The sequence below is a fragment of the Equus caballus genome, chromosome 3, assembly GCF_041296265.1.
Source record: "Equus caballus isolate H_3958 breed thoroughbred chromosome 3, TB-T2T, whole genome shotgun sequence".
Taxonomy (NCBI): domain Eukaryota; kingdom Metazoa; phylum Chordata; class Mammalia; order Perissodactyla; family Equidae; genus Equus; species Equus caballus.
Genome location: NC_091686.1, coordinates 18995211 through 19016424, shown reverse-complemented (window position 1 = coordinate 19016424; position 21214 = coordinate 18995211). Strand labels below are relative to the sequence as shown.

The following is a 21214-nucleotide window of genomic DNA, read 5'->3' as shown; positions in this document are numbered from 1 at the left end:
TGAGATGTAAACAAAACTTGTGGGATGGGTCTTCACAGAAATAAGAGGACTTGACTTAGCAGCAGCAATGCCTTTTGTACCCTTTGCCCTTGCCTCCTTCCTGACCCAACAGGAAGCTCAGATATTGCTGGAGCCCCAGCAGCCATCTTGGGCCACAAAGTGACATTAAGGATGGAAGCCATGCACCAAGGATGGTGGGACAGCAAGACAAAAGAGGCTTGGTCTCTATTGAGAGAGGGGACTATCTACCTCTGGGCTTTTTGTGACACAAGAGAAGAAAATCAACCCTATTTGACCACAAGAGTCAAGTCTCTGTTACTAACCACTGAGATGATTTCTAACTAATACAATAAGGTTTAAGGTTCTTTCATACAGCTGTTGGTACCCTCTCCTTGACTACGTTTAAGGTAATTTCACACAACAATTTGTAGAAGTTGTCTGACATCTCTATAGCTAGACTATAAACTTCATGAGAATAGAATCTTTGTCTGCCTTATTTGTGATAATATCCCCAGTGTCTAACACAGTGCCTGGCATAAACTCAGAAAATATTTGTTCAGTGAATAAATAAAACTTGGTAAGATTTATTTTTAAGATGCACATTATGAGGACATGAATTCAGTAGGTGTTTTTTGCAGCTTCACAAACCTCTGCCACTAGGCCCCAGGCTGAGGATGACAGAGACAGCCGCCAGCCCAATCTGCTTGCTTCTTAAAGTTCACTAGTCTGGGGAAAGTTTTCAAAGGGTTCCATATGAGCAGCTGTGAGACGACAAAGGACATTTCTTTGAAAACAGTCCAAGGAGTTGGGGAATTACCAAGGTGGGGTTGAAGACGGGAGGGTTGTCATTGGCGTCAGTGACTGTGATCACGGCTGTGGCAGTTGTACTTAAGCCCTCACCTTGAAGGTCAGCAGCCTGGACCACTAGGGTATATGTGGGAAAACTCTGCAGAGAGATCAAACACACCCGAATCAGAACCACAGAGCAGCCATATCAGGCCCAGCCCAGCCCATCACACAGAAACAGAATATTTTATCATCTGTTTAAATGCCAGCCTGCCCTCCTGGCACAAAACCTCTGGACGGATGTTTAGATGCTAAGTTCAGACCATGACCATATGAAGTGGTAACCGGCCTCAGCCAAGTTTTGCATTTTCCATGGAATTTGCCCTCAACACCCTCTGGGTGCTCTTGACCCCTCACCTCCCGGTCCAGCCCGGTGGTGAGCACACTGATGACTCCCGTGTCCCTGTTGATGGTGAACATTTGCTTGTGAGGCAGCATAGGCTCTTGGCTGAGGATGGAGTACACAATGGCAGCATTGTAGGTATTCACGTCATCGTCTGCATCTGTGGCCGTGACCTGCATCACAGAGGTTCCTGGAAGCATCAAAGGAGAGGAAGATGCAGTGAAGCTGCACTTGGGGGCCTGGTCAATACCGTTCAGCTCAGTTCTGTCCAGAATGTTGAAGGAGAGGCCCTGGGGATGCTACCAGATTATGGCTCCTCCATTCTCAAATTTCCAAATTTCTTACCTAAGTCCTAGGAGAGGAAACAAGCATTCCACCAAACGTGTGGTGTTCCAAGAACTCAATTTTCCCAACACATATTTCGGGTGGGGAGTGGAGGTGGGAAGGAGTATGGAGAATAAATAACCCTAAACTAGCAATTGTGCCATGTCTTTCATCCTGAGTGAATGGCATGTAAGATAGGAAAAAATCCCAGAAATTTCCACAATTGCCTCCTCAGCCACAGCTTCACCAGACAGAACGGTCATTTGAGATCATTGCCTTTAAAGTGGAAGAAAACATTTTTAGCACATGTGACTGACAAAGGACTAGTTCCCAGAACATCTAATTAACTCTTTAAGAATCAACAGGAAAAAGATAAACGGCCCAGAGGAAAAAAAAGGACAAAAGACTTGAAGAGACAAGTCATAAAGAAGAAACCCAAATTGCCAGGAAACATACGATAAGCTGCTTCACTCATGAATAATCAGAGAAATGCAATTTAAAATTGCATTGAGATACAATTATACACTCAACAGATTGGCCAAAGCTAAAAGTCTAACAATTGCAGGATATATATTGCTGGTAGGAATGTAAATTGGTTCAATCACTTGGGAAAACAGTTTATCACCATGTAATAAAGTTGAACATGCACATATCCCACAAATGAGCAATCCACTATTATGGATATATCCCTAGAGAAATCCTTGCATATCTGCACCAGGAGACATATTCAAGAATGTTCTGAGAGCACTGTTTATAATGGCAAGAAACTCAAACAACCCCATTTTTTAATCAACAGTGGAATAGATAAGCTATTTTATATAAATATAAAAATATCCAGGCAAGGGAATACTACACAGCAATGAAAATGAATAGCTATGGGCAACAACATGGAAGAACCATTATTATGTACGTAAGGTTGAATGAAAGGAGTACATCATGGAAATACATGTATAGTATAGTATGATTCCATGTATATAAAGTTTGAAAATGGGCAAAACTAACAAGATATTATCTAGAGGTAAATAAAACACACATGGCGAAAGATAAACCAGAGATTAGTTACCACAAAAGTCAGGGCAATGGTTACCTTTATGGAAGAGATATAAGAATGTGATCAGGAATGGCCTAAGACTGGCAAGGATTATTTCTTAATCAGGAAAGGTTGTTCTTAAACTGCTCTGCCAAAGAAGTTCTGTCCATATACAGGGCCTGACCCCAAACGTCAGCCCCAACACTTTGAGGTCCAAAGAATCAAGTCTTTCCAGGTGGTCAGCTCCTCATTATTGGACATACCTGGAAGAGCACCTTCCATGACAGACCCTTCAAAGACCAGCTGGGTGAACTCGGGCTTGTTGTCATTCTGATCTGTCACCGTGATCACAATCTCCATCGGGTCCTCGATTGCATTCCCATTCGAAGACACAGCATGAGAGAAGAGCTGCAAGAGCCAAGTGAGGGTTACTTGGGCCCCAACAAGAGTGGGAGAACAAGTGGAGAGGAGGTCTGCCCAGAGCAGAGGGGACTCTACTTGGCTTCCACTCCCTCCCACTCTCCAAGACCCAAGGATGGACACACCCAGCAGAGAACTTTTCTCACACCTGGGCTGCTGCTTTAATCACATCATGACACTAGTTGAGACCATGACACGATGTGAAGACCCATGAGCTGGAAAACACAGCCACCAGGTCAGAGGTTCCACTTCCCACCCAAGGGCTGGGGGACCAGGCCTAGGAGATACAGGTGGAAGGCTCAAACACCCTGACTTATTCCAAGCAGGGTAAATAGTGTTTCCCCCAGATTTTTCTGCATTTGGCATCAATGATTTACCTCCCAGCTTCCCTAAGCCCATATTGCTACCAAGGCCCAGAAATGGTTTTCACTCCCAAGATCATCACTGGCCTCTTCCTTTGGGTCAGGGACTTTTAGCCCCAAGAAAAAGTTGGCATCTTGGGTCTAACTCACGCATGATGCATAAGGACTCTCCCCTCCTTATTCCTAACAAGGAAAAAAATCAACAACCCCCAATTTTTCCAGGTTCTCCTGTTATTTCTCCTTATTAACAAGTCTAGAGATGTCAAAATAAGCTCCTCTCATGTCCAGGGCATGTGATCTAGGGGTGCAACATGGGTTGACCAAAAAATTTTAGAAGGATGTGACCCCACCATTAATAACCTTCTAAGAGATACTCACAATGTACTTGGAAATTTCTTCTCTATCCAGAGGCTCTGTCACCTTTAACCATCCTGTTTCTCTTTCAATAATAAACACACCAACAGGGGGTGTGTCGGCTCCTTGGCCAGTGATGCTATAGAAAACCTTGGTTTCTTTGTCCCTGTTAGATTTTATCTAAAGACAAAACAGAAAGAAACAGAATTAGCAAGGAAGGATCCTGACATTGGGTCTTTTCCCTTTCTCTCTTTGGTCCTTCTCAGCCAAATTCCTCCCAGAGATATAGAGAACTTCTTTCTCTACCTGAACCAGATTCTTAGGAAATGGGCCTTTCTCATTTTCTGGGCAGCTGATAGGAGGGATAACCCAGTCTCTCTTCTGTCTTCTAAGACCATGGTGGGAGCTGGGAAATGTGAGCACTTCTGTATGGGTTCCAGAGACAGCCTCCTAAAAGGAAAGATGGAGAATAAAATGAGATAACACAGGAGAAATATGACCGCCTGAACAATCCAACCTACCCAGTCAGCATTTCCAGCCTTTGGAGGGAAGTGTATGGTTTTAACTTAATAACAAAATGAGCAACCAAAACAAAACCCAATGAACCCTTTCGCCGTATCATAAAGATGATGTTCTCTTTTGATCCTTCTTAGTGTTGGGAGTTCAAATAATCATTATGCATACGTGATTACAGCTTCAAGGGCCTGATATTACTTTACAACTTATTTCCAGCCTACATATCACACCTGTTGTTTTTAATAGATTATACTCTGATGATTCAATATCAGAGCTTATTCAACAACTGTATACTTAAGTGTTTTAATTTTCTTTTATTTTATGTTTTTCCTAGGGATATAGGTCCCCAAAGTGGAGTTATCATCCAAATAAGTAAGTTTTGGGAATTGGTACTAAGAACGACTTTGTGATCAATACAAATTCCTTATTCTTGTTGTGTCATTCTATCTATATGGTTTCCATTTGTTCTAACAGAGGCTGTTGGGTGGAAACCAAAAACACCCTTTGAGATTTGCATTGAACAGCTTCCATGTGCGATAAAGATAACTTTATGCACACGCCGGGAAATAAGATAGTTGAAGATGGAAGGAAAACATCCTCCAAATTGTTTAAGTGCTTTAAAGTGATTACTGGTAACACAGTAAAGGGTCCAGAGGACAATCCATCTCCCACCCTCCACACAGCCACGGACCACTCTTTGCCAAGTGTGAGTCAAGCTCTAGTTCCTGACTTTTGAAATTTGATTCAAAATGCACAAGATAGATATGAGATACGACCAGATAGCATCACAAAATCCTTCCCAATCCTGCATTCCTGATACTGGTCACTCACACACCCCTTAGCGCATGCACACGCGCACACATACCTCCCCCCCCCCCCCCCCCCACCCCTCGCATCCTTGCTTTAATCTCCTAGAGGAGTAGTCCTGCCTGGGCCAAGGGCATGCTCTGAATCCTCACTGTGGCACTTCCTCCTCTTAGGCAGATTATTTAATGTCCCACGGTTTCTGAATGTCTAAAATGGGAATAATATTAGTATCTCCCTCACAGGTTCTTGAAAGGATTAAATGAGATACTAGTAATGCAGATCAGGCACTGAACACCTGAAACATGCTAAGTGCTCAATAAATGATAGTGATGAAGATGACGGCTGGATTGGTTAGAAAAGACCAAGTTATGGTTTTAATGAAGTCGAGTTTGAGATTTGCTTTCAGCACAGGAACCAAGTATTAAACCGACGACCACACTGTATCCTGAGCCTAAAAATGCCCATCTTACACAGCCATGGGGGGAGAACAGGCACTGATGAGTGAAGACAGATTCATCACAGAGAGGTAAGATCACCATCCTTTCTCCTAATGCAGGACCACCTGGCCTCACAAGGGCCTCTTGAACTAGAGACAAACCAAAGTGGACCTCAAACTAGCTGTGGCAGAGTTGGTACCTACTACTCAATATCCCTTCTCCTTTTCTTATCTAAAAACAAAAAAACAAAAAAAAAATCTGTTTCTCTCCATATATGTATCTCAATTTTATATCCAGCAATTTGCCAAGTAAACTACATTTTCTATACTATACTTGCAGCTAGGTGTGGCCATGAGGCCAAGTTCCAGCCAATGAGATGTAAACATTATTTGCTTGAGAATTCCAGAGGCCTCTTAAAAAGGCAGACAGACAAGAAAGTGATACCTTTTCTTCCTCCCTTCCTCCTTATCACCTAGAATAAAGATGTGTGACTGGAGCTCCAGGAGGTGTCTTGGATCATGAGGTATCCTTGAGGATGGAAGCCATGTGGCGAGGATGACAGAACAGAAAGGAGGAACCTGGGCCCCTGATAACTGTGGAGTCCCCATACTGGCCACAACTTACCCTTGGATTTCCTTAACTTGAAAGAGAAATACTCTATTTTGCAGAAACCACAGTAATTTGTGGGTTTTTTAATAATACGTATTTGAACCTAATCATGATACAGCAGTCATGGAGGCAGAGGCCAAGTTGGCAGAGGTGGGGAGGAAAAGTTGAAAAACCAAGCTCAAAATTGTCTTTTGGACAGAAGAGACTTCCACGCACAGTTGCGAGCATGAACTCGCCATTCTGAACTTAACACTTGAACGCTTGAGTCAGGGAGCTGTGCTAACATAGTTCTACTAAGTTCCGCATTTTTCTGGTCTGTCCAATCACACCAGGGAGAAAAATTAGATCTGTCAGGACTATTAAGTTCCTAGAATCTCAAGTCTTCGGGGAGAAAAACAGGAGCCAGCCTGAAAGGCTCTGGCATTTACAACATGCTCCACACGTCCCAGGCAGCCGGAGGATGGAAGTAGAATGGCCTCCAGAGACGCATATTGTAGGAAGCACCAAGGGAGCAGTTTAGAAACCGGCAGAGCCATTTGGCTTTGGGTAACAACACCCAAAAACATTCCTGCCAAGAACCTGGACAGATACGTATCTGACCATTCATGGCCAATCCATCCATCTTTTCCATTCAATATTTCCCGAGCTCCTGGTAAGTGCCAGACCGAGGGCCAGGCACTACAATTACAAAGGGGAAGGATCCTGTGGAAATGACAGTCCAATGGGGCAAAAGCTTCCCACTGATTCTTCCTTTTCTGTGCCAAGAACCTCCCCATTAAAAACACAAAGAGCAAAACAATCAGAGAATTGCCCTCTAGTTCATTGTTCTGTATGTTCATTGTAACAATTACTGAGTACTTACTAAATGCCTAGCATAGTTCTAGCACTTTACACGTATTCACTCATGCTGTCATTGTTATGTCCATTGTGCAGAGAAGGAAATTCAAGCATAGACAGGTTGAGAGATTCTCTCAAGGTTATTCAAGTAGTAAATGGCAGGGCTGGGATTCAATCCCAGACAGTATCTGTGCTCTGACCCACGGAAACAAAGGTAATGACATCTTGCCATCATTCTACCTGATCCCTCTCCACTCAGCAACAAAAAATCCCCTAAAAGAATTAGTTCAGTTAGACCAACGGTTCTCAACTGGGGCGATCTTTCCCCCTAGGGGCATTGGCAATGTCTGGAGACAGTTTTGATTGTCACAACTAGAGGAGTGTTCCTGGCATCTATGTAGTGGGTTAAGGCCAGGGATGCCGCTAAACATCACATAGTATACACAGGACAGACTACAACAAAAATTATCCAGCCCCAAATGTGAATCGTGCCAAGGCAGAGAAACCTGGATTAGGCAGCAGACTAAAACAATGAGAACTTCCAAGGAACACCCCAACGTACATGGTGGTGGTGGTGGCGGTGGTGCTCGTGCGTGGCTGCCTTCACGGTAACCTTGGTAGAGAGCTTCCTGCGGCTGGAGTCCCAGGCATGGACAAGAAAACTCATCTCCGGATTATGAAGCTGTAGAGGCCGCTTGACCATAACCACACCATCTGTGCCCACTCTGAATCGGGTGTCATCAGAAGCATAGACTGTCCTCGGCTGACCAGTGCATCCTTCAAAACTCACTGTAGGGCAGAAATCACAGTGATTAGGAAATCGGGCAGGTTAAAGACAAGAGCATTCCTGCTCTAAAAATCGAACTTGAGTCACCCACCAAAAGCCTGACACACAAAACAAGCACAACAAACCACACTCTGGTGACAGAACAGCGATGATACCAAAGTAGTCGATATCACACTATGCCCTTCACAATCACAGGGCGACTGTTAATTGTGATCTGATTTTCTTCTCATCTACTTGTAAAGTGCAAACAGTCACCTGTCTAGAAAGTAACATCTCCTTTTCAACAGCAATAAAAAACGGGGCCTCTCCTTCAGATGGCTCTATGACAATACGAAACCAGACCACTAAAATAACTGAGACCAAATACCTCTAAGAGTCCATGAGTTAGGGACCAGGGTACAGTGAGGGGCTGTGGAGAGTCTACACTTAAATTAGCAGTTTACATTTCCATAAACGGTGGCCGATGATAAGAGAGATTATAAGATAATAAGAGGGAGGCGGCATGGCATAATGGTTAAGAGCATGGGCTCTGGAACAGACTACCTGGGTTCAATTCCCAGCTCTGTGACCTTGGGCGAATTATTTAATCTCTGTGTCTCCGTCTACCCATCTGTAGAATGAAGGCGACAGTAACGACTAGGGTTGTTTTAAGATACATAAAACAGTACCTGACACATAATAAACACTATATTAAAGTTTGTTATATAAGCATTTAAAAAGCAAATGTAGCTTTGGTTAATCATTTATTCAGCCCCCACAAGTATTCCACAAAAGACACAGATAACTGTCAATATTTATTGAGTGCTGATTCTATGCTTGCAGTATGAGGCGCAGAGGAGAAACGGATCACTGTCAGTTGGGGGAGACAAGGATGGTTGCACAGGAAAGTCTTCAACCCGGTCATACAGGGCAGCAAGACAAACCCACAGACAGAAAAGGATGACCTGGGTGGGGGAACGTTATGACTAATGACTCAGAGAAAAAGCTACAGTCATGCGTCACTTATCGATGGGGATACGATCTGAGAAATGCATTGTTAGGTGATTTCATCACTGTGTGAACATCACAGAGTGCACTTACACAAACCTAGATGGTACAGCCTACTACACATCTAGGCTATATGACACTAATCTTCTGGGACCACCATCGTATATGTGGTCCATTTTTGGCCAAAACGTTACGTAGCACATGACTGTACTTAAAGCTTTATAGATATTAAAGTATTAAAACTTAAAAAGTATTAATACCCAAAGCTGGAGAAGCTGTACTGAAAAAATGTCTACACTAAACATCAGTGTCGCAAAGGATTCATTCAACAGATATCCCCCAAGCCATATGCCAGAAACTGGGCTGGCCTCTAAGGACAGACTATAAACAAGAGAGACCAGGCACCTGCTCCCCGTGGGCATACGCTACTGTGGAAGAGGCGGGCGAATACAGAAACCAATAATTTCAGTTAGTGACAAGTGCTAGACATAAAGGAATTAAAGAGGGTGACAAGAGTGACGGGGAGAGGGGAATTGGGGAAGGTGTAACTTACATTGGATGGTGAGGGCAAGCCTCTCTAAGGTGGAGGCATCTAAGCTGAGACCTGAAGGAGCCAGTCTTGCAGAAACCTGACTCAAGAGCCTTCTAGGCAGAAGGAACAGTCGACAAGACAGTTCATTCTGGGAAACTCTCAAGTTGGCCTGTTTTCCTCCCCTTCAAATGATTGCTCCTCATCCCTCCAATGGAATTTCTATTTTGTCCAAGCGATCTTTTATAAAAATTCCTGCTCCTCTGCCCATTTTACAAGGCTAGACACCTCTACATTCATGAGGATTAGGTCTCTGTCAGAAAGCCCTAAAGCCATCCAGGATGTCTGGGCTGCAGTTTTCATCTCTTCCACCAGGGGCCACCCTTGCAAAGATTTCTGAAGCCAAGAGCCCCACCCTTACCAAAGAAAATAAGACCATGTTTGGGTGTGAGACCGTAAGCACCATGATTATCCTCATTTTGAAGATGAAAAGACTGAGGCTCAGAGAGGTTAAGAAATTTGCCCGACGTCCTATAACTAGTAAATAGCAGAACTGGGAGTGGCTCTTAACACAAGTTACGCGAGTCTCGTGGTTGGCTCTCTCTTACCCTGGAGAGACCCTATTACGGCCTTGGATATTTTTAAAAGAAGTTTTTGCCTCCAAGCTAGGACCCAAAGATGGTAGACATCTGAGGCTACTTCATGCAGTAGCTGGGAGTCTGCTACCTGGCAAATAAATTGAGCAGCCAAATCAAGAAGAGTTAGTTCAGAGGAGGGAGCTGGGTCCTTCGAACAATCACTCACCCAAGCCCTGCCTCCTAGTTTGTAAAAAAAATCAAAACCATGTGCCCACCTCTACTCTCACCCTTCAGGCTGTTTCTCCAACTCATTCCCCAGATTTGAGGGGGTGCGGGTGAAGTGTTCAGGGGAAGGCTATCATAAACGACAGGAAGAGGGTTACGACAGGAAGAACCCCAACAAAGGGCTGGTCTCAGTCTGTGACTGCATTATAAACTCAGATCCCATCAGGTTCTTGCTGGGTGGCCTTAAGCAGAATGCTTAACCTCTCTGGGTCTCAGTTTTCTCTACTGGAACATAAAGGATACCGCTGGTCAAGCCTATCTCTTCAGGGTTTAGTGAAGATTAACCCAGAGGGTAAATGTGATCACAGTTTGAAAGCTAAACAGCAATGCAAGTAGAAGGAGATGATTATTATTTCTGTGCATTTGGGTAGATAAGCTAGAAGACAAGAATTTGCTAAATGAATAGATGAACCATAAAATGACAACAGAAGCCAAGAAGAAATGCAAAGTCGAAAGATAGGCAGATATTGCCCTTTAAGACTAACACAGGAATTTCTTTTCCAACTAGCAGAACAAGATGCTTTTCAAATAACCCTCCCCCAATGTCATCCCCCACAGAAGTAATGGGGTGACGATCGGAATGTGTTGGGGGCTTGTCATATAGGCAGGGAACAAGATCTGCCCTCATTTATCACACTGAATTCCTTTCCCCAGCTGGCCCAGATCTGGGCAGTGAAAGCTGGGACAAGCATGACTGAACTTGCACAGGGTGGCAGCCTGAAAATATGAAAATGGCTTTCCAAATAATTTGATGCAAAGTGCTTAACTGGCGTTGGGGCGTCTAGTCTTAATGGTGGCTAAGCACCATGCTTTGAGAAGTGACAGAAGTGTGCACGACAGACAGGCAAGCCCCAACCTGAATTTCTGGGTGCTCATTAAGACACATTATCTTTCTGTGCAATCTGATTTTCTGGGCTGATAAACTGGAAATTATAAGAACGACTGAGGGGATCGCCTGCTCCGGGAAGGCTCTGGGAAGGCTGCCTCGACCCTGGCAAGGGCTGGACAGTGTCTCTGAGCCACACTGAAGGCTAACGCCAGCACGTGGGAGGAAATAAGAATGGCAAACTGTTGAAACCAGAGGATTGGTACATGGGGATTCGGTGTACCCAAACATTTCCACCAAAAAAAGTTAAAAATAAAGCCAGCAAGGGACTAAGTACTCTGTAAGCCAGCAGGTCTTTTCCTACACCTGTCATTTGGTCACTTGGTCTAGAAAACAAATCCCAGTGACAAGAGCCAAGAACACATTGGCCATCTCTAAATAGGAAAATCTTTTCGCCACAGTAATATCATCACCGCCATCAAAAACTACAGCTTTAACTACCTTTTGATAACTATTTTATGAACATTTTAAACACATGTAGCACATTATGTGTCAGGCTCCATTCTAAGCACTTTACAAATTATTAATTCATTTATAATCCCAGAACTCTATGATGTTGCTATTATCAGTGTCCCCTTTTTACAGATGGGGAAATTGAGGCAGCTAGTTAGGGCAGAGCTGGGACTGGAACCCAGGAAGTCTGAGTTCATGCTCCTAACTGTTCTGCCTCGTTCCTCTCTCTAAAAGCCAGATCCTTACACTGTGCTCTTTCTGTCCAATTTTCTGATCTAACCCCCACCCCCAGCCAACCTCCAGCCACCCTTTGGGGTTGGCACCACCATCCCCATTTTCTTTGCCCTAAATTATATGCTGGTGAGGGCAGGAAACGTGCTGTCCGAGTAAGCTCTCTTCACCCACTGTCCCCATACACAAAGTGGGGACATGCTTTCCAGAAAGAATAAAAAGGACTACTCATTAAGAAAGAAAGAAAAAAAACCCCAAAACATGAAGACGACATTCTAGAACAGTAAGGAATCTACACACCAGGAGGTTAACGTAATTTGATTGGGGGGGGGAGGGGGAGATTGAAACAAGTGTGGTTGGAATAGGGGTAGGAGGCAGGTTGGGGTTTTTTTTTTTAACATATTTTCCTTATACATCTTTATATTCTATTGTGTTTTACAATTGCAGCGAATTACTTTTTAAAATGACAAAAACAAGAATGACTTTTTTTTTTCCCATCTTCTCCCCAAAGCGCCCCAGTACATAGTTGTATATTCTAGTTGTAGGTCTTCTGGCTCTGCTATGTGGCACGCCACCTCAGCGTGGCTTGACGAGCAGCGCCATCTCCGCATCCAGGATCTGAACCAACGAAACCCTGGGCCACCAAAGCAGAGCGTGCAAACTTCACACCCAGCCACAGGGCCGGTCCCAAGAATGACTTTTTAAAAGTATCTTTAACACACTGTGATTCTTGCATGTAGGTATTCATCCTACAAGCACCCCATTTTCTAGTTTATTTGGCAGAAGTAGTAGCTTTAATCAGAGGACCCTGGAAGAGATGACTGAGTTCAAATTAAAATTAAACCCAAGTTCAAGAAAAGCTTCTGGTCCTGGGGCTGGCTTTGAGTGCTCAGCAACATTCTTTGCTTGGAATTGCCGTCTGCCACAGACCAGTCCTGCGTGAAGGATCCCATTTCTTCTCCCACCCCCGCCCAGCCCCGTAACTGGAATGTGAGTGGGTAGGAATAAGACAGTCTCAAAAGCCTCTATGTAGTTCTGGGAGATGTTGAGATTTAAGGACAGGGCCCTGCTACCAAAGCAAGCTAACCATACTTAGTCGGTTAACTAGTAGGATAACCTAGTGTCTTAGAAGAGACTACTTGAAAGCAGTGTTTTCCCCCCACCACACACAAAGGCCCGCATTATGGATTGTTTCAGAAGGCATTTCTCACAGTTAACACCAAAGAACGCTGCCTTTAGCTTTATTTCAAGGACCATTTAAACTTGAGCGCTCAGCCTCTGGAAGAGAAAGTCATGCACACAAGCTCAAGGGCAAGATCAGAGACCCTTCTGTGGCTCCTAGGGGTCGTGCTGTCATTGCATACCCCCAGACCAAGGGCTTCAGTTTCTAACTTAAATACTGAAGATAAAAGACAAGAAGTTTAACTTGATGGGCGAATGGAATCCTGGGGAGACAGACATATATACATATATCATTGAGCCGTGCAGAAGTTTCTTTTTGGCGGTTAGGAGCGGTGTTTCTAACCCCAACCACAAAGCTGTAATTCTCCACAGATACCACTGCCTATTAAACTTATTTCTAGGTTGACCATCTTAGATGACACTGGGTGATTCTGGAATGTCTTCCTTTGATGGGTGTCCATGAAATCACCAAACATTATGGGTTTATTGAGCACACACACTCAGCAAAACGCATAATTTTTTGTTTAAAAAAGGAAAAGGATGCGGAGGGCTCCAGCTGGTCCACACTCGGGGGATGTTGAGGAGATTCAAGTCACACTAGGAAGACTGACTGTCTTTTTAGCCCCGATGAGTCTCTGATTCTATGTGTCCACTTGCTACTGAGAACTATGGACAACACAACCTAATAGCCTTACTGGATACAGCAGCCCTAGCTTATAAAATGAGGAAACTGAGGCTCAGAGAAGTCTTAGTGAAAAGGCTTGGCCAAGCCACACAGCCATGAAGTACAAGAGCCTGTGGTCTGAAGCCACTGTCAGGACTTCCCCACCAGGCAGCCTGCCACTTAGTACTGATCTGATAAACCATTTGCGAGGCTAGGCTAGTTGAATAGCTACCAGGAAGTCAGTTCACATAAATGAATGGGACAGTCGAGGAGTAACTTCTGGAATGAGATTAATAGCAAAACTTCCCCTCTCTCCGTCTTACCCTTACACACGCTCACTCCCCCTCTTGAATGAACACTGCACGTTGGAAATCTAATTCCTTGGAAATTCAGTTCCAGGCCTCAGAAAAACAAGGGCAGTCAGACAGCCAAGTGAAGGAGGAAGTTTTAAACTTCACATTCAATAATGTTCCGCTTTAGGTGACCACTGTTACACAAGCTAAGTCAGAGTTCCTCTAATCAGTCAGTTTAAACCCCAAACATTTTTCTGGGGAAGATAAGCAGCCTGGAATATCATGCTGTACAAGCACAGCTGGCAGCGTGTGTCCACAAAGTTTGTGTGTTGTGCTCCAGGGGCGTCATCGGCCGGGCGCTTGTACCCCCTCAAATCTCCCTTGTTGACAGGTGGCTCCCAGGGGATCCCAGGCATGGGAAGTTTACTCCTTATTGAGTGCTTTCTCCCAGCCTCCCAAAAAATCCTCATCCAGAACAAATTATAAAAGGTATCTTCATTTAACTTACACTCTAAAAACAGATGCCAACGTGTCAACAGTGAATGCTGCCTGGGAGTCTCCTTCGCTTCTGTTTCCATCAAAACAAACTAGTGTGGAGACCAGGGAGTCAGCACAGAGAAAACAACGAGGTTATAGATGAAGGAAAAATTAGCTCAGGCCCCTGGGAAGGAGAGCCGGCAAGGATAAAGGGGTGGTCCATCACCCTCCACCTTTCCCTCTTCACTGTAAGGTGACTCATGCCGTCTGCATCACTCCAGCGGTGTATTTTTGCGTCCTGATCACGTTTCCGCTTGGGTTAATGTTGTTTTAGTTCTCGGACAGCAGACACCATGGATGTTGCTCAGAATCAGCTCAGTGAAAAATGTCATAAATGGCACTTCTGGAGCTCGTTAAAAGCAGTGCAAATACTTTTATAGTGTTACGTTTTTGTAAATGGAGTCAAACCGAGTTAGGTTCAAATTCCAGCTTTGCCTCTTAGGTGCTACAGTAGACAAGTTATTCTGACCTCCTTTGGGCATCAGTCTCCCCATTCTGCAAATGGGGACATCCTCATTTCCTTCAAGGGATTGCTTCAAAGATTCTTTCTTCAACGATATTTACCAAGCCCTTGCTCTTTGCTCAGGCATCATTTTACGGCCTGGGAAATCTGCTCACCCATTGCATGCTGGGCCCTGTTCTAGCACTGAACACCCAGCCATGAATACAACAGGTGAGGATGCTTGCCCTCCTGCGGCTGACATTCTAGCGAAATGAAGTAACGTTATGTGCGGGTCCCACACACACAGGCCTACGAGCTGCATTGGCTCCTGCTCCTCAGTCTACAAGGGCCAGAGGACACGCCCCTTGCCCCTCTTGAGAACAAGGCCAGAAAAGAAAAGAACTCAAGTTTTAAATCATTTTCCTTTCCTGGACAGTTCAGAAGTGGCCAGCACCCAAGGATATAACTTCCCCCAGTTCAATCTCAATATCCCTTCCTGGACGGGGCTGGAGAGGTGGGGGCTGCTTCTCTGCTCAAGTCTGAGATGGAGGGCTTGACTTCCGTTCTCCAGGGTGGACGCTAACTGGCAAGGAATCTCGGTCAATTTATTTAAAAAAGGCAAGAGAGGGAGCAACTGTCTAATAAGGAGCTGGCAGCTGGCCCGCTGCAGAGGTGGAGGGGCCTCTTCCCTGTCACAGGGAGGGAAACTTGCTTGGTTTCATCAAAAAGAACAAGAATGGGAGGCCGTCCGGCTTCCACACTGGATTGGAGAGGTTTCCCGTCCCAGCTTCTGGCTGGCTGTTAAAGACACAAACACCCAACCGGCCTGGCCTGAATAAAGGCTGCAAACCCAGGAAACATTCCTGCGGCCAGGTTGGGCAACTCCAGAAACTATTTGCTCATTGATTAGAAAGAAAAGGCTCTTCTCCCCCTCCGGTATCTGCCCTCTTTTCCTTTCTGTTGGTTCCCCGAGGACAGGGAGGTCCCCATGTTGGGGATTCCAAAGCAGTTGGATCCTCCTCCCTCCAGCTCATGCTGACCCCTCACAGGAAGGGGGCGCTGACAGGTCTGGGGTGGGAGACGGGGTCCTAGGCCATAATGCAACGGGAAGGGCTCTCTAGGTCATGGTTGCTCGCTTGCAAAATCAAGTACCTTGACCAAAATACTTCTAACACCATCTCCATCCAGGGTCTAATGTGCCCTGTACATGGACTCTCCTGGGACGCTTTTTAAAAATCCGCAGGCCTGGGCCCTGCCAGGGCTGACTGAATCTGATCTCCAGGGCTGATAGAGCCCAGCATGGGTGTATTTTAAACCATCCCCAGGTGTTTGGAGCACTCAGTAGGAGATGGAGAAGGCTCCACAAAGCCTTCCCTTAGGAAAGGCAAGAGGCATAATAAGTACTTTACATTATCACAACCACCAGTGAGGGAAGTATCACTCTCTCAGTTTATCAGTAAAGGCTCAGAGATGTTAAGTGACTCTCCCAAGGTCACACAGTGAGTGACAGAGCTGAAATTCAAACCAAGGTTTGGCTGACCCCAAGACCCATAGTCTTAACTTAACCCCTGCATAGTCCTGCTTCTCCACAGCCTGATCTTCTGAGTTTCAGGGCCTCCTCCTTTCCCCACCTCTGTCTCTCATGGTGGACCCGAGCATACCCAGTGACTTCCCTTCCATTTACTCTGGGCTGTTGGAGGCTAACACGATGGGAAAAAATACACACACCTCACTTTCCTCAGTCACTTTTTATCCAGGTGCTTTGTTTCTCATGTCTATTTTTTCCCCAAATCTTAGTTTTGTTTTTAATTTCAAAAGCAGTACCTTGTGTATGTTAGAGAAAAAAAGGGACCAAAACAGATGACATAGCAGCATTATTCATAACAGCCAAAAAGTGGAAACAACCCATATGTCCACAAACTGTTGAATGAATGTGGTGTGTTCATGCAATAGAATGTTATCCAGCAATAAAAAGAAATGAATTACGGACACATGCTACACCATGGATGAACCTTGAAAACACTACGCTAAGAGAAAGAAGCCAGTCACAAAAGACCATGTATTGGGGGTTGGCCCCGGGGCCGAGTGGTTAAGTTCGTGCACTCCGCTGCAGGCGGCCCAGTGTTTCGTTGGTTCGAATCCTGGGCGCGGACATGGTACTGCTTATCAAACCACGCTGAGGCAGCGTCCCACATGCCACAACTAGAAGGACCCACCCGAAAAATATACAACTATGTACCGGGGGGCTTTGGGGAGAAAAAGGAAAAAAATAAAATCTTTAAAAAAAAGAAAAAAAAAAGACCATGTATTGTATGGTTCAATTTACATGAAATGTCCAGAACAGGCAAATCTGTGGACCAAAAGCAGATTAGTGGTTTCCTAGGGCTGGGGGGACGGGGTGGGAGGAGCCTAGGGGTGGCAACTAAGGGGTGAGAGATTTCTTTTTGGGATGATGAAAACGTTCTAAAATTCTTTGTGGTTGCCCAACTCTGTGAATATGTTGAAAAGCCATTGAATCTTACACTATATATGGGTGTAATGTATATGTGAATTATATCTCAATAAATCTACTATCAAAAAAAAGAAGGGAGGGGGCCGGTCCCGAGGCTGAGTGGTTAAGTTCGTGCACTCGCTTCGGGGGCCTAGGGTTTGGCCAGTTTGAATCCTGGGCACGGACATGGCACCGCTCATCAAGCCATGCTGGGGCAGCATCCCACATGCCACAACTGGAAGGACCCACAACTAAACATACACAACTATGTCCCGGGGGGCTTTGGAGAGAAAAAGGAAAAATAAAGTCTTTAAAAATAAAAATAAAATAAAATAAAGAGAAGGGAAGAAAAACTCCATCCAAAAGCACAAAGCACTCATACTCCCATCCATGCAGAAAAGCTACATTCCATGCTTGTTTTCTGTCCTTCAGATCTTCATCTACATCCGCTTCCTAATTCACTTCCTTCCCCTGTCCTGCATCCCTTGAAATCCTCTGATTTTCTAAAATTATGGTATGGAGGGGCCGGCCCAGTGGTGCAGCGCTTAAGTTCACACGCTCTGCTTCCACACCCTGGGGTTCGCTGGTTTGGATCCCAGGCACGGACCTGCTCACCACTCAATCAAGCCATGCTGTAGCAGGTGTCCCACGTGTAAAAAATAGAGGAAGATGGGCACGGATGTTAGCTCAGGGACAATATTCCTCAGCAAAAAGAGGAGGATTGGCAGCAGATGTTAGCTCAGGGCTGATCTTCCTCAGTAAATTAATTAATTAATTAAATTAGGGTTTGGACATTATTATATTTTTAATGATCTTCTTCCCCAACTTTCTTCTTTCTCCCCATTTGTCCATTAAAAAAAATTAACCAATATACTTATTAGGGTGGATAAAATGTGGTATAGCCACTCAGCAATAAAAAGAAACAAATGCCAATAAATGCAATAGCACAGATGAACCTTAAAAACATTATGCTAAGTGAAAGACTACAAAAGACGAACAGCCCTAGAGGAGGGAGTTGGTGAGTCTGGGGCAGGGCTCAGGACTGGGTATTTTTTAAAAGCATACCAAAGACTACACATTCCATTTATCTGAAAATTCTAGAAAACCAGAGATACAAAGCAGATCAGTGGTTGCCTGGGGATGGGCTGGGGGTGGAGCTTGACTGCCAATAGGCGCGAGGGAACCTGTGGGTTGACAAAAGTATTCTAAAACTGGATTGTGGTGACGGCCACATGGCTCGGTACATTTATAGAAATTATCTCACTGTACACTTACAGCGGGCAAATTGTATGATATGTAAATTACACATCAATAAAACTGTAACAAAAATAATTACCAGAGTCTCCTTTGAGGAGGACCCCACAAGTCAAAAGTCCCATGGTTCAAAAAAAGCATGCACCCAATAATACCAAGTCAGAGTTATGAAAAAGTGGGGAGGAAAAAGAGAAGCCATAAATAAGTCTTAATTAACAATAATTAGAAGAATAAATATTCAACGTAATGATAGTCATTACGCGCAGGCGTTGTGCTGAGCTCTTCACAAACACTGGCTCTGAAGCTGCTGTGAAGCTGGGGGGTGGGGGGGTAGTGAGGGGTTCTTTAATCCCCTTGATGCCGATGAGCCGCTGAGGCCTGAGGGACGAAGTCATTTGCTCAAGGTCACAGAGCCAGTCAGTCTCGCAGCAGGATTCTCACCCAGAACCAGCCAACGCTGGTTTAGCCACTAAGCTAAAGCCGCTCTGCCATGAGGAGGAAGAGAAGCTGCATGGGTAGTTAAGAGCAACAGGAGATGGATGAAAATCCACACTGGGCACAAAGGTAGATTGCTGAAACCACAGATTGAATTCTCTATGAAGAATACAACCCACATAAAAATATGGGCCGATCCGGGGGCAGCATTTCCCAAGTACCGGCTGATCCAGAAATGTGCCGACACTGGCCGTGGAAACACAAAAAGCTGTCGAGGAGTTCCGAATTCTGAATCATTCAGCAGCTCGGGAACGAGGTCTGGAGACCGCATCCGCAACACAAAGAACGAATGCGAAGCTTGCACCATATCCAAATGTGGGTTGTGCTGGAAAAGCTTGGGCCCTCTGCCTCTGACATTTGGAACAAAACTCCTAAAACTCCAAAAGAACAGCTGGAAGCCAAAGCTGCAGAAGTTAGGCCTTTCCCACAGTCTCTAGGTCACATGCATTTGCAGATGACTCCAAAACAAGTGCTCACTTGTCCCATGGCACTTACAAGAGGAGGCTTTCTCTTTTTTAACGGATGCTAGCATCCTTTTTCATTACCAAGACAAATAAGCATTGATGTGAAAAGCAGCTGTTTTCAAGAGTGTTTGCCAATAAACCTAAAGGTAAGCACTCAGCCCCCACCAGTGCCTTTGCGCAGGCTCTTGAAAAACAAACCCCACAATCAATCCCATTTTCCTACAGGTACGAGGAAAAGGCAGGAAAATCTCAGACTGGAGTTCTGACTCCAAACATTCCAAGTAGGCAAAAAAAAAAAGAAAAATGAAAATAAGGAATCACACAAAGCCGACCAAGCCACGGTTCCAACAGACTTTGGCACATGCTGGGGCACAGCCACGGGCCACACGGCTAACTCTTAAAAGATGCTGAGGTAGGACTGCTGCCACAAGCACCGGTGGCACCTGTCCCAGCAGGGGTTCTCAAACTTTTTATTTTCCTGGTGGCAGCTCTTGCAAGACTCCACGGTCCTTTTACCTGGTCTCTTCCCATTTTCCGACATGATCAAAAATCGGAAACTTGCGCACATGCAGAATGACGTACATACGAGGTTACCCACTAAGGCATTGTTCATAGCAGCAAAAATGGGAGACAACGCAATTATCTATCAGTAGAGGGTTAGTTAAACCAACCATGGAATTTCCTTACAATGAAATACTATGTGACCGTAAACAAATGAGAAAGCTCTAGGCACCACTGCGGAATGTGTAAGACATACTGTTAGGTGATAAAAGCAAAGTGCGAAGAAGTGCAGAGGGATTAGAATTTATTTTCATATTTGCACACAGAAATTTTGGAAGAAACCAGTAAGTGAGATTACAGGTATGCGGAAGGGCTGTTATTGGACCAAAAGAAGACAGGGTGGGAGTGGAACTTCTCACTGGATATTTTCTATATTGGTTGATTTTTCAATCACGTGAACATATTATCTATTCATAAAGTTGAAAAAAAGTCATGGGGCAGGCCTGGTGGTGTAACAGTTGGGTTCACACGTTCCACTTTGGTGGCCCACGGTTCACGAGTTCGGATCCTGGGTGCGGACCTACACACCACTTATCAAGCCATGCTATGGCAGGCATCCCACATAGCACAACCAGAAGGACCTATAACTAGAATATACAACTATGTACTGGGGGGCTTTGGGGAGAAGAAGGTAAAAAATAAATAAAAATACAAATAAATTCATAGAGGAACATATGTAAATTGCTTACTATTTACTCTGTAGGAAAAGAATTTATATTTTTGCAAATGCTCAGAGGACCTGTCCCCAAGGGACCACAACCCCTCTGAGAATCTGAGCAAACAGGATGCAGGAGACCATAGGGAGGGCTCCACATGGGTGATGGGAAAGCAGGGGGATGACCCACACATGACCGAGAAGGAAGAGGTGCTGTGGGGGGCTCTGGTCAGCTGCTCTAAGAAGAACGCTAGACGCTGAGTCAGGTGACCAGAGTCTCTCTGGGATGTGTCAGGAAGAGTGCTCAGCTAAGTCCCTTTCTTTCATTCTGAGTTAGCTTCTCATCCACAACATGCAGAGGCTGAACTGTGTCAGCAAATACACGGGGCTCAAAGGCCTTCTTGGACACCGCGGCAAGCAGAGCCAGCACGACTGTTTTTTGGAGGGCGTCCTGAGCATGTCCATAGATTTTCCATGCTTACATCCTCTCATCCAGTAAAGCCCAGGTCTAGGGCCTCATCCCACAGACGGATTCACACACGTGCAAGACAGACA

General features: G+C 44.9%; 1 protein-coding gene across 1 annotated transcript in view; it reads right to left on the bottom strand.

Annotated features, from left to right (window-relative positions):
* CDH1 (cadherin 1) overlaps window positions 1-21214 on the bottom strand; it is a 72644-nt gene that overhangs the window by 18267 nt on the left and 33163 nt on the right. The window contains exons 3-8 of the mRNA XM_023637192.2: window positions 7448-7674; window positions 3986-4129; window positions 3704-3859; window positions 2807-2951; window positions 1204-1379; window positions 818-946 (exon numbers count right to left, since the gene is read on the bottom strand). Coding sequence (XP_023492960.2) covers window positions 818-946; window positions 1204-1379; window positions 2807-2951; window positions 3704-3859; window positions 3986-4129; window positions 7448-7674 — 977 coding nt within the window. The remainder of the gene's footprint in view (window positions 1-817; window positions 947-1203; window positions 1380-2806; window positions 2952-3703; window positions 3860-3985; window positions 4130-7447; window positions 7675-21214) is intronic.